We start from the raw sequence: 14,872 nt of genomic DNA on the forward strand, positions 1-14,872 counted from the left end.
CTTGCCTCTCCAAGTGTAGATTAATTCTGTCCCTCAGAATTGCTTCCAATAGTTTCCCCACCACTGAGGTTAGAGTGACTGGCCTGTAGTTCCCTGGTTTATCCCTTCCTCCCTTCTTGAATAACAGTGTCACATTGGCTGTCCTCCAGTCCTCTGGCCAGGGAGGTATTGAAAATTATTGCCAGCACCTCTGCTGTCTCCTCTCTTGCCTCACTCAACAGCCTGGGATACATTTCATCCAGGCCTGGAGATTTATCTACTTTTAAGCCTTCCAGGCCACTTAGAACCTCCTCCCTTTCTATGCTAATTTCTTTAATTATATCACGGTCCTTCTGCCTGATTTCCAAACCCATGTTGTCCCTCTCACTTGTGAACACCGACACAAAAATAAAGGTTCATTTAGAACCTTACCTACGTCTTCCGGCTCCACACACAAATAACCATGATGATCCTTATTGGGCCCTACTCTTTCCATAGTTATCCTCTTACTCTTAATATACTTGTAAAATAACTTTGGATTTTCCTTTATTTTACCTGCCAATGTTTTTTCATGCCCCCTTTTTGCTCTCCTAATTTCCTTTTTAAGTTCCCCCCTACACATTCTATACTCCTCTAGGGCTTCTGCTGTTTTGAGCCCTCGGTATCTGCCATAAGACTCCCTTTTTCTCTTTATCCAATCTTGTATATCCCTCAACATCCAGGATTCCCTGGGTTTGTTGGTCCCACCCTTTATCTTTACTGGAATATGTTGGCCCTGTACTCTCCCTATTTCCTTCTTGAATGAGTCCCACTGCTCTGACGCAGATTTACCTAAAAGTAGCTGCTCCCAGTCCACTCTGGCCAAATCATATCTGATCTTATTGAAATCGGCCTTCCCCAACTTAGAACTCTGATTTCTGGCCCATCCTTGTCCTTTTCTATAACAACCTTGAATCTAACAGAGTTATGATCACTGTCTGCAAGATGCTCCCCCACTGATACCTCTACCACTTGCCTGGCTTCATTCCCTAAAATTAAGTCCAGGCTGCCCCTTCTCTTGTAGGACCTTTTACGTACTGACTTAAAAAGCTCTCCTGGATGCATTTTAAGAATTCCGCTCCCTCTAAATCCATCACACTATGACTAACCCAGTTAATGTTGGGGAAGTTGAAATCCCCCACTATTATTACCCTATTATTTTTACACTTCCCTGAAATTTGCTAATATATCTGCTCTTCTATTTCTTTCTGCCTGTTTGGGGGCCTATAATACACTTCCAGAAATGTGATTGCTCCTTTTTTGTTTTTCAGTTCTACCCACATGGCTTAATTTGAGGAGCCTTCTAAGTTGTCATCCCTTCTTACTGCTGTAATTGATTCCTTGATCAATATTGTGATACCCCATCCTATTTTACCTCCTTCCCTGTCCTGCCTGAAGACCCTATATCCTGGAATATTGAGCTGCCAATCCTGCCCCTCTCTCACCTATGTCTCTGTGACAACAATGACATCATACTTCCATGAGTTAATTTGTGCCCTCAACTCATCTGCATTATTCGTCAGATTCTTTGCATTAAAATAAATACCATCCAACCATGCCAAATTCCCTTGTGCCTTAACTGGCCTATAATTTCTATGACTTCTAGACTCACTTGCTCTTCTAATTTTGGCTGTTCATCTCCCCCTGATGAACCTCCTCTCAGGAACCCATTTCCCTGCCAAGTTAGTTTAAACCTTCCCCAACAGCACTAATAAACCTCCTCGCAAGGATCTTGGTCCCATTCCGGTTCAGGTGTAACCCTTGTACAGGTCCCATCACCCCAGAAATGGTCCCAATATCCCAGAAATCTAAAGCCCTCCCTCCTGCACCATCTCTCCAGCCACACATTCATCTGGACTAACCTATTTCTATACTCACTAGCGCATGGCACCGGAACTAATCCAGAGGTTACTACCTTTGAGGTCCTGTTTTTTAACCTATGTCATTGGTACCAATATGCGCCACAATTTCTGACAGTTTACCTTCCCCCTTTAGAATGCCCTGCAGCCGTTCAGTGACATCCTTGACCCTGGCGCCAGGGAGGCAACATACCATCCTTGAATCACGTTTACAGCCGCAGAAACACCGGTCTGTTCCCCTTACTATCGAATCTTCAACCACTATTGCTCTTCCCCTCTTTTTCCTCCTCCCCCCCCCCATGCAGCTGAGCTACTCACTGTGCCATTAGGATGGCTGCACTCCCCAGAGGAACCGTCACTCTCACCATTTTCCAACACAGAAAAACGGCTCTTGAGCGAGATGCACCCTGGGGATTTCCTGACTACCTGCCCGACACCTTTCTTCTGACTGATGGTCACCCATTCCCTCTCTGTCTGCACTTCCGTAAGCTGTGGGGTGACCGCATCTAAAAGTGTGCTATCCACGAAACTCTCAGCCTCCCAGATGCACCTCAGAGCCTCCAGCTGCTGCTCACGCTCCGAAACTCGGAGCTCAAGTAGCTGCAGCTGGTGGCACTTCTGGCTCACGTGGTCGGTCAGAGCGCAAGGAGCATCTAGGACTTCCCACATGTTGCAGGTGATACACAACCCAGGACTAAGCTGCCCTGCCATGCCTCTAGTTGAAAAAACACACTTAAAGTTAAATACAGTAAAAAGTTAAATTATTTATGTACTTTAAATAAAAAACTAGAGCTCTTACCTTTCCTTAGCTTAATCTATTTTAAACAGGAGAAAAACACTTACCCACTGCTCACCAATCAGTTGTCACCTTTGTGCTGACTTCAGTTTTTGAAGCTTCCTCGCACTCGCGCTGATTCTGATCTCTCCATCACTCTCTTGCGTTGTCTTGTGATATCACTCTTGTTATTTTCAACAAGAACTGATTGCAGGACACTCTTGCCAGACTGCCTTCACTACGATGCTGACTGCAGGACACTCTTCCCAGACTGCTTCACAGCGATGCTGACTGCAGGACACTCTTGCCAGACTGCCTCACCGCAATGCTGACTGCAGGACACTCTTCCCAGACTGCTTCACAGCGATGCTGACTGCAGGACACTCTTCCCAGACTGCTTCACAGCGATGCTGACTGCAGGACACTCTTCCCAGACTGCTTCACAGCGATGCTGACTGTAGGACACTCTTCCCAGACTGCTTCGCTGCATTGCTGACTGCAGGACAATCTAGGAGATGGTTAGATTCTCTCTTGTTGGACATGGTCATTACCTAGCACTGCATGGCGCAAATGTTACTTGCCATTTATCAGCCCAAGCCCGATTGTTGTCCAGTTCTTGATGCTCATGGACATGGACTGTTTCAGTATCTGAAGAGTTGGGAATGGTACTGGACATTGAGTTATCAGCAACAAATTCTCCACTTCTGACCTTTAGTTGGGCTAAGGACCCTGAGGAATTCCCAAAATGATGTTCTGGGACCAAAATGATTAGCCTCCAACAATCACAACTATCTTACTCTGTGCTAGATAATGACTCCAACCAGTGAAGAGTTGTCCTTCTGATTCCCATTGACTTAAATTTTGCCAGGATTCCTTGATGCCACACTTGGTCAAATTCTACCTTGATGACAAGGCCAGTCACTCTCACCTCCCCGCTTGAGTTCAGCTCTTTTGTCCATTTTTGGACCAAGGCTGTAATGAAGTCGGGACTAAGTGGCCCTAGTGGAACTCAAACTGGGCATCAGTGAGCAGGTCATTGCTGAATAAGTGCACTGGTGACGACAGCTTCCATTACTTTACTGATGATCAAGAGGAAGCTGATGGCAGATTGGATTTATCCTGCTTTTTGTGGACAGGACATACCTGGACAACTTTCCACATTGTTGGGTAGATGCCAGTGTTGTAGCTGTACTGGAAAATCTTGGCTAGGTGCATGGCTAGTTCTGGAGCACAAGCCTTCAGTTCTATTGCTGGGCTGTTGTCAGGGCCCATAGCCTTTGCAGTATCCAATGTCTTCTTGTGGAGAGAGTAGGATTGGCTGAAGCCTGGCATCTGTGATGCTGGGGTTCTCAGGAGCAGGCCGATATGGATCATCCATTTGGCACTTCTGGCTGAAGGTGTTTGCAAATACTTCAGCCTTGTCTTTTGCACTGATGTGCTGGGCTCCCTATTGAGGATTGGATATTTGTTGAGCCTCCTCCTCTGGGTAGTTGTTTTACTGTCCACCACCATTCACGACTGGATGTGGTAGGACTGCCAGAGTTTAGACCTGACCCGCTGGCTGTAGGATCACTAAGCTCTGTCTATCACATGCTGCCACCATTTGATATGCAAGTAGACCTGTGTTGTAGCTTCACCAGATTGATACCTCATTTTGTGGTTATGTCTGGTGCTGCTCTTGGCATGTCCTCCTGCACTCTTCATTGAACCAGGGTTGATCCCCTGGCTTGATGGTGATGGTAGAATGAGGGATATGCTAGACCATGAGGTTACAGATTGTGGTTAAATACATTTCTGCTGCTGATGACCCACAGCACCTCTTGGATGCCCTATTTTGAGTTGTAGATCTATTCTGATTCTGTCCCATTTAGCACAGTGGTAGTGCCACACAACATGATGAGGGCGTGCTCAGTATGAAGATGGGACTTCGTCTTCACAAGAATTGTGCAGTGTTCACTCCTATCTATACTATCATGGGGAGATGCATCTGCAACAGGTAGAATGGCGAGGACAAAATCTAAACCTCTTCCCACCTGCCACAGGCCCAGTCTGGCTGATATGTCCTGCAGGACTCGGCCAGCTTGGTTAGGAGTGGTGCTACCGAGCCATCACTGGTGATGGGCATTGAAATCCCCATCCCACAGTACATTTTGTGCTCTTGCCACCCTCAGTGCTTCCTCTAAGTGGTGTTCAATGTGGAGGAGCACTGATTCATCAGCTGAGGTAGAGCAGTAGGCGGTAATCAGTAGGAGGCTTCCTTGCCCATATGTGATGATGCCACAAGACAATATTGAGTTGTGCAGGGCAACTCCTGCCTGTCTGTACACCACTGTGTCACTGCCTCTGCTGGGTCTGTCCTGCTGGGTGAAGTTGGAAAGGTTACAAAAAAGCCAAGAACCTTTTCATAAATCTTGGATCTACTCAGCTTCAACTATATGAGCAATGATGCTGAATGTGCCTTGGCCTGGTACTATGGGACACAATCCTTTCATTGACACTTATTAATTCCAGATCTTGGAAGATGGCTAACCTTTCAGCCTCTCACTTTATATTGTGCAATGATGCATCCTGGTTACATGGTATCACGTTGTATTGCTAGTATCAGCTGTCTGGATTCAGATAACTTGGAAAATGGCCTATCCACAGACTAGCTGAATCAAGGCCCCTTTCTATGCTGTTTCATTCCTGGGGCTGTTCCAGGATTGAACAGGACACCAGACTGGAAAGTTAGTTTGAGCTCTTTCCCAGCTCTGTTCACTGCAAAAATCAGCTGATATAATCAGATCCACACCTTCTATGATCAGAAAGTGGCAATTATATTTGTGCTGTAAATGGAACAGATTGCCAGAGGACCAAAAATGAGTCTTTTAACAGCATTAAGCAAAGAAAGGCATCCAAGTTGCCTGCCAAAGAAAGACATCCAAGTTGCCTGCCACGTGTCCCTGTCCAATCCAAAAGACAGAAAATACCACAATGTTCGACTGTAGCACTCAATGTAAAAGTAATTACGTTTATTTACAAGAGTAATAATGACATATAAGCAAGAGAATACAGCAAAAAGAGTGCTTGGCTTACACAACAGTTCAACTATTTCAAAATAATACTTTATTCTGTTCTAAGCAGGCTTTGGAACTCCACATAAAAGCAGTCCTTTATAGCTACACATGTAATCATGGTATGAATTAGTGTTGACATTCTTGTAGATATAATAAACGTTTGGTCATTGTGGTGGGATTTGTTTACTTTTGACACATGATTTGTAAATCAAACAGCTTGGTTCTGAGAACAATCTGAGTGTCTGACAGATATCTACAGGTTTTACAGGCATTTAATTTTTCAAAGACACAACAGAATTTTTGATGCAATAATTGTGTGTAATTATTTTGCTTGGAGAAACACAGGCCTCATGAAAATAGATATCTTTGGACAATATTTGTACACTGTGTCTTTTACACACAAGAATAAAGGAAATCTTGTAGGAATACAGCATACTCAGGCTACATTCACATTCATGATACTTGGGACTGTTTAAAGTTTCAGCTTATGGTGCATAGAAACGTTTTCTCATTTGACACCTACTTTTCTCACACAAGCTCTTCAAGTGTCTCACTACCAGGACTGTAAATAGGTAAATTGAAGAAACTTGCTTCCTCCTTCCCACCTAGAATCAGCCTTACATCCTTGTAACCTACGTTACGATTGCCAAGGCAGGCCATTGGCCTGATCTTGTTTTTTTTAATCCTATCTTTGGATCTTTGTCATATGCAGTTAGTTATTTTGGTTTCCTGGGGGCAGATGAAGACTTAGGATATTGGATTTCCCAGACCCCTATCAAGTAAGGAGCATGATCTCCTTTTGATGAAAGGTCATTGACCTGGGACACTGAGACCAATTTTAATTCTGTACTGGGGTGGGGGGATTTTGAATGGGTTAAAATCAGGTTTCTGTTTGTCTCCACAGATGCTGCCTGACCTAGTGAGTATTTCCAGCATTTTCTGCCTTTTCATGTTTGCATTTTGATACTGTGCTCAACCATCAATTTTATATTTTATAAAATTGCTCGCTGTTGCTAAAATATTATTTCTATGATTTAAAAAAATATATTTATATTGTTATAGCATGTTACAAAGCGGTCAAGCAAAACAACTTTTTTTAATAAGTCAGTAAAATCTCCAAATAAAAACAAGAGTAGAAACCAAATCTATTTCAGTGACAGCATCCAAACTATTAAAAAAAAATACCTCTTTCTCAGCCTCCATCTCCTCTTCTGAAACAGCAGCACTGGACACTACCAGTGGAGTCCACCGCAGACTTTCTTGGTCCACTTCATTAACACGTGGATTGGAATGCAACTTTCCTATGTGCTCCTGAATCAGTTTTTGCCTTCGAATTATAACAAATCTACAAAACAAAGATGCATTTTGTATCATTACTTTTAATTTTGTTTTGACTCGTCAGAGGATTCACTAAATAATTGTCTCATTTATGCTGTCAGGAAAGTCCTCAACTGATCAGGGACTGCTTTTGTAAAAATTATTTGGTGGCGAGCATTTTGCTCCATTCTTAAAATAGCAATCTGTGTGACAAGCAATGGCATTATTGCAATTATGCAGATTCCTTAGTTCATTCATAAGACAATGTCCTCAACTATACATGTTTTTATGATGAGCTGCAATAACACAACTTTGCACTGTAGTGTTTCCAAATCGAAAGTTTAAATGCCTAACTCATTGCAATTCTACACATTTCCTTTCTTAAAAGGATGCCACAATAGAGACCATTCATGATTTGTGAAATAAGCCTTTTATTAAAGGCAGCTAGTTAACCAAATAACTGATTGCTTCAAACAATGATTTAATACCTGAAATTTAATTTTATAATAATGAATGGGCACTATGAAGGGTGATAAAAACAGAAAATGCGGGAAACACTCAGCTGGTCAGGCAGCATCTGTGGAGAGATTAACACAGTTAATATTTCAGGCTGATGACATTTCATCAGAGCTCCATCAAGTATAAAAAGAGCCTGCAAACGATTTTATGAGAGTTCAACTGGAATATCTAGTTGCTACTTTAAAAATTACATTACTAGGCAAATGGAGAAATTGCCTTGTCAATTCTTTCTGAAATACCTCAACATACTTCACAGACAATGCTTTTATATTGCACTCATCATACTTATTGTGCAGGCTCATGTTGCCAGATGTCATGCGCTGCCTGTAGGCAAATTTGCTTGGATTCATTAAGGTCAGCTTTTACCACTATGAAATTCTTAGCACCTATTCTAACTACCAGAATAGGTAGTTGAAAATTTCTTTAACATGTGTATCAGAAATTCCATTTGAAACCTGGAGTAGGGAGTTAAAGGCTGCAGGATTGAGTAGTTAAAGGTTGCAGGGTTTACTAGAAGGTACACAACTGAACGATAAGTAATTCATAGAGATGATATCAATCATGGCATCTGAAAAATGATTCTAGTGAAGTGATGTAGCCAGGTATAGTTTGTCAAAACTAAGGCCTTGAACTATTTTATAACTTATATATTATACCTACTTGCAATGTTGCTTGTCAATCATCTTCAGCTGCTGTAGAGTCATTGCAATGTCATGTGGACACATCCCTGTTTCCCTGCTAATACCCTTTATACTGATATGCTTGTCCTGATGCCGTTGCAGGTATTCTAATATTACACTCTTCCAGTATGCCAGGTACGAAAGCCGTCCCAGGTCAGACAGGGGCTTTTCAGGTGATCCTGCCTGTCCTTCTTGCCTTGAAAGTAAATAGCCTGCATACAGACCATAGAAAATTCCATTAAAAAGAACTCAGAAACAAAACAACATTTAATCCATTTTGTCACTTTGATCCATATATTGGGCGAACTCAGACTATTTTCTCACCGTTTGAGGTAACCCACATAAACCAGATGTTGAATTTAACACCTTTGGGAGGATATTTTATGAGTGCCTTTCAGTGAAATCATAGCCTCGAGAAAGATTTTTTGGCCCCTTTCAAACAGAATGTTGTATGCCCAAAAAAGATGGGAGTATTTTTTTTTCAATGGTGGAGATAGAAACAGGATTATGTGTTTTACAATAATTTAAATTTTTAGAACAATGTACTTTCCAGTTTTACTATCAACTACAAATAGTCATTATTTAGCCCTGTGGCTAATCATTTAGTGCATTAAATAAATTTGTGGAGAGCAGTGAAACAAGCCATTCTATGGGGATGAGCAAAAAAAAAAGGCACTGATTATTATATATTGCTGAAAGGGAAGCATCGTCCCAGCTGAATGAGACAAGAAGAAGCTGTGATAAACATGAACGCCAAAATTGTAAAGGAAACAAAAAGAAATTTGCTGGAAGTATTCACCAACAGTTAGCTAAAGACATGTGTCATATCGTTTTCTGTGCACATCAATACAATTGCCTCACCAGGTCCAAAACGACATGCTCAGGAACTTTTACAGAAGGCATGACTTAATCTTTACATAGTATTCACTTTGCAAGAGACACTAAAGTTATCTTTAAATCACAATTAGAGAAAACCCATACTAGATAATTATTAGAAGCTGACAGCTGTCATCATTTGGAAAATGCACTTCAGAAGGCAGCAGGGAATTGGTTGAAAGTAAAGAGTATGAGCTTCCTGCGATTAACATTGGCTACACAGGTCAATACATAATTCAACTGAAAAATGATTAGGCAAAATATAAAGTCATCTTAAAGATTTATTTTAAATTTGGAAGTAGGAGAATTAAAATAGGAATATAAATAAATTGGACAAAGGAATAGAGTGCTGCATTTCAGATAGTTTCAGATAATACTAAGTTAGGAGGTATAGTTAGTTGTGTAGATGTGAGCAGAAAGCTGCAAAAGGATAAGTTACTGGACGAATCTATGAAAGAGAGTTCAGTATGGAGAGATGCAAGGTTATCCACTTGGGATCTGAGAAAAAAAAATTGTAATATTTTCTCAATGATGAGGAACTAGGAGATTTTTAAAATTGATCTTGTGGATGTGGGTGTTCCTGGCTAGGCCAACATTTATTGCACAACCCTAGTTGTCCTTGTTAGGTGGTAGTGAGCCACCTCCTGAACTACTGCTATCTGTATGCTGAAGGTACTTCCTAACGCTATTAGGGTGTTCCAGGAACTTGACTCAGTAGCTATAAAGGTATGATGATTATGTCTAAATCAGAAAGGTGTGTGCCTAGGAGGGCAACTTGAAAGTGGTGCTGTTCCCATGCATCTGTTGCCCTGGCCCTTCTCTCTTGCTTTCAAGTGATTTTCTCTTTCCATTTGCTTCACTTTGTTTTGACTGTTTGTCCAACATTTTTACTCTTCTTCATTATATTAGCTAATTCTCTTTTTTATGTTCTTTAGTCTTTTTCTGTCCTCAGAAACAAAAATGATGCAGGACAATGTTATAGCATGGAACTGGGCATAAACATTGGAGTGAAAATGAAAACATATTTTGGGGATGGGAAAGCAGAATGAAAAGGTACAGGTGAAGAAGCAGAAACATCTCTGATCATATCTTAACTCAAAGATGCTACAGTATAAATAGAACTAAGATAATGAGCCAAACAGCAATGCAACAGTTAGCAAGCAGAAATTGAGAGAATAACCAGCAAACTATGAAATGCTGACAAAATGTTGCAGCCATTCAAAATCAGTCAGCATTAAATCAACAGATAACAGCCAGATTCCAATCTGAAATCTCTCTTCCTGGGAACAAGCAATAAGGTACACTGTCTTTAAAACATTAGAATTGTCACCTGCATTTTAGGTTAATATTCACACAATACAACAGTGAAATGTTTTATGATTTTTTTTAAACCTGTAACAATGTTTTTTTTAAAACTATTTCAAATTGTACATAAAATGAAGGTACAAGTCTACTGAGGAAATAATTGCCCCCTTAGGAATTGTCAATTTTTCAATTAATGTAAACAAAACAATGCACTAATTTCTGCAGTGTCAAATCACTTTTCCCTTTAACAAATAAAGCTGCTTTTACATCAGCTTATATTACAATGCAGCTTATACACTATGTATACACAATCTATTAATACTGCAACCAAACCCTGACAAATGCCTTTACTAAAAGACTATTACTTAAAACATTGAACATACTACTCCCAATAACTAATAACACAAAGACCACAGGAAAAATGAAACACAACCAAACAACGCAGGCAAGTTGCCTATGAATTACCCAAAGCATTATACTATATCTGTTGTAAATTTGAAACAAATAGAGAAGATGGGAACTTTCTATACAAGACTTATTATTAGAACCCCATCATCCTTCCAAAATAATTTGTTACAATGACAGAATTAAATGTTCTAATAGAGATTCCACACCTGCACCATGTTGAAACCATTCTATAGAAACAATTACAATAAAACCAAATTCTGCAAAAAATATAGGAACAGCTTAGATAAGGCAAATCTCTCAGAGTACTATGGGCCCTCCCAGCTGCACTGAGTACTATATTTTGGCAAAAGCCAACAGTACATATTTATTGTGCAAAGCAAAATCCCAGCATTCATATTATTTTATGCATGATGTGATATGAACAGTTAAATCTTGTCAGGCTCATTACCAAGCCGATATTCTAAGAGACAGATAGTGCTTGGTTGCTGTGAATGCAAGTCAAGTGACAGCAATGAAGAGGTCAGAGTTGGAATGTTTCTATCCAAATGTTTCGAGACCTCCTGCAGCCTTTCAGAGGCCCATGAGAACAGCCCAGGCGCTCATAACAGAAGATCTCATAAAGCAAGTTGTTTTTCACTCCCCATTACTTTGTAATGGGCATACATATTTGCATGCTGAGCTATGTGTTCCTAGGACACAGAAGAGGCAGCCTGGGAAGATGGCCAGTATATACTGCATCTTTAATGCCATTGTTTCAATATTACAGAACTTGAGAATGCTTTGTCTATAACGCAAGGGACATTCTTCCACCGAGACTTTGAAAGTGATCAATGACCATTTCCTGAAAGCATCAGAAGTAATTTTCAAAATGCATCATGTGCTTCATTTGGTTTCCTATTGCTTGAATATAATTATTATATTTGCAAATGCTTTTGAAACATTTTACATTTTTCTTGTACCCAACTGTTTGATCTATAGAACATACTGATTAAACTGACTGCACTCTGTTTCATTTCAACCTTTAACAATTTGTTTCAGCCTACTGGCTTTGTGTGCTGGCATATGCTCTGACAGTTGTATTCTTAATTCAAGCTGAGAGGAATCAGAAGGGTAAAATTTCATGCTTGAATGAGTATCAAGCCCTAAAATAAGTGACAATATTCTATTACTTAATGATGCACAAATCAAAGCAGTCACATCAAGATTAAAATGCATGCATTTACCAATTTCTGTAGCCCATTACTTACAAGAACACCCCCAACTCTCTAACAAAGATCATTGAAACATGGTTTCAAACAAAACAGAACACTTACTGAAATCAATCAGGAACCTTCCAAAGCCTTGCCTTTGGTACTGGGGCATAATCATTATGCAGGAGACATTGTACTTCTGTTGGCAAAGCTTTTCCTGAGGGAAGGAGAAATAGACCTAGTTTGTCAGTGCACTGCTGATGCAGACAACACATGTCACCTACCACTGTCCTTGCAAAATGTCACACTAATCTAGGCAAACACTGATTGTTAATAACAATGATATATGACAATCAGTTATTGTGGTTTTCAATCAAATCCAAGTTGTCATCTTTGCTGTTTGACAAACTGTTAATGCACAAGGTTTATCCATGTCATAAAATCCATTCAACTTAATTTTTCAATATAGCAATCTAAGAATACACTTCTTAAAAAAGCATGGCGTGTATAGCAGCCTCCTTTGAAATGCATCTCAGGCACATAACATTTAAAAATGTTTAATGGGTTATATTTTGTACAAACCATAATACGAACGTATAATTCAAATTAACATCTGACAGTTAATGGGATCAACTTAATGTATAAATATTGTACTGCTCCAGAAATAAGCACATTTTAAACAGTGCAACAGAGTAATTTAAAATTTAAAACCATTTAACATATTTTGTTAATGATCAATATACAGCAGAGAATTAATGCACCATGGTGCTACATGAATCACACTCCACTTTTTTAGGCTGATCCAAATGATAAACGTATTCCAAAACTAGCATACTTTGTTACACCTGCACCAAAAGGTGGAAGGAAAGAATACATACCTTTACGTGCAGTCTTCATTTTCCAAATTAAATTAACATTCACAACACATGGGCAAGATCAACTTATCCACAGGAAATTCACTAGGAATCCCTAGCCCTTTAATATGCAGCCCTCTTGTTGTGCTGCATGATACCCAGCATTGTTACCTTAAGGCATTCATTTTTTTAAAAAGTCAAATTGAGACAATTAAACAAGGAAAACTGCTGGCCTCAACTTGCACATGGCCTAATTCAGCACATGGAAAATAAAACTTTCAAAATTACCTCAGTGGGGATAGGAAAAATTATTACATTTTTTAAAAATGCTACAGCGCTTTATTTGGTACCTACAGCTTATGGAAGATAATGTCAGAGAGGAAAGAAGATGCAGACTTCCCTTGCTTACTATTAAAGCTATAGTGCTGTCAAATTGTATAGCATAATTTTAATAAAGTATGAATTAATTCGGATAGAGGTTGTCAAATGCTATTTAATGTAATATTGTTGAAATTACCCTGCACTGAAGCTACTGTTGAAATGTAATACTTAATATTGTCAATAGGTTCTTTTTCTAGTACCAATGCAGGTGTTCAGCCTTGGCTCTGTGGTATACTCTTACTTCTGAGTCAGTTCAACACTGAGGGAGTGCTGCACTATCTGATATGTTGTTTTCTGGATGAGACATTAAACCAAGGCCCTATCTCCTTTTTCAGGTGGACATAAAATCCCGACACCATTTGAAGATGAGGAGGGGAGTTCTCCCTGGTGTCCTGTCCAATAATAATCCCTAAATCAACATAACTAAAAACAGATTGTCTAGTCAAATGGTATTGTTGTTTGTGGGACTTTTTAAAAAAAAAGTTCTTGGGATGTGATCCTCACTGGCAAAGCCAGCACATATTGCCTATTCCGAATTGGCCATGAAAAGGTAGTGATCACCACCTTCTTCAATTGCTGCAGCTCTTTTGCTGAAGGTACAGCTACAATGCTTTTTTTCCTGTAGCAGATTGATATAAGTCTGTGGCTTGTAAGGCCATTTCAGACAGCAGTTCCACTGCTGCAGATCTGGTGTCATGTGTAGGCCGGACCGGGTGAGATTCTTTCCCTTAAGGTCATCAGTGAACCAGATGGATTATTGCAACACTCTGGTCATTTCATGATCATTGTAATAAGACTAGCATTTTATTCCGGATTTATTAATTAAGTGAAATTATATTGCCCAGCTGCTGTGGTAGGATTTGAACTCATGTTTCTGGAGCATTAGTCTGGGCTCTGGATTACTAGTACATTACCAGTATGCTACTATTTCCCAATTTATGCAAATTGGTTACCGCATTTTGTACATTATAACAGCGACAACATTTGAAAATTGCTTGCAAAGCACTTTGGAGTGCCCCTGAGGTCATGAAAGGCACTGCAAGTCTTTCTTCATTAAGTTTTTTGCCCAGAGGGTACCAACACTTCACTGAATTACATGAAAACTCTCCTTGCATTCCAATTTGGAACTGTATCTGACGGGAAAGAAAAATGGTGCTACAATCTATTGGACAACATTTACTTTCAATAGCATCTTAAACAGAAATACTGGACATGGCCCAATGTTGTTCTCATGTTAAATGAAATAATGGAGATCAGTGACCACACAATCAATTCAATCAAATTGGCTGACATAACAGCAATCAGAATGGCAATTTTCCACATTGGGAACTACATTACAATAGTAGCCTCAGGCCCCAGAGAGAGTGTATATTATCTAGTACTTCAGCTTGAGCAACATGAGATTTAGATCTAATTCAGGTTTTTCACTGCACTCTTACATTAAGAGGAGGCTTATTTTACACAATCCTTCTCAAATCTAGAAATTTATTTCTGCAATTATATCTCAAATTAAACTTTTAACCAAAGTTGATCCTCAATCTGAATAATTAAGTATCAGTATAGCTACAGCACTACCTAGGAAAGGTATGATTTTTATCACTATTTAGCAGTTCTACAAATGGAGGATATTACGT

The 14,872-nt window shown here is 39.8% G+C and overlaps 1 protein-coding gene across 2 annotated transcripts in view; it reads right to left on the reverse strand.

The window, feature by feature from the left end:
- The window catches only part of kat6b (K(lysine) acetyltransferase 6B), a 170,908-nt gene that overhangs the window by 19,409 nt on the left and 136,627 nt on the right, over positions 1–14,872 (reverse strand). For both annotated transcript variants that reach the window (XM_041176216.1, XM_041176217.1), the window contains exons 12-14: positions 12,127–12,220; positions 8,205–8,436; positions 6,894–7,053 (exon numbers count right to left, since the gene is read on the reverse strand). In XM_041176216.1, coding sequence (XP_041032150.1) covers positions 6,894–7,053; positions 8,205–8,436; positions 12,127–12,220 — 486 coding nt within the window. The remainder of the gene's footprint in view (positions 1–6,893; positions 7,054–8,204; positions 8,437–12,126; positions 12,221–14,872) is intronic.

Source organism: Carcharodon carcharias, chromosome 28 (genome assembly GCF_017639515.1).
Source record: "Carcharodon carcharias isolate sCarCar2 chromosome 28, sCarCar2.pri, whole genome shotgun sequence".
In the NCBI taxonomy this organism is placed as follows: domain Eukaryota; kingdom Metazoa; phylum Chordata; class Chondrichthyes; order Lamniformes; family Lamnidae; genus Carcharodon; species Carcharodon carcharias.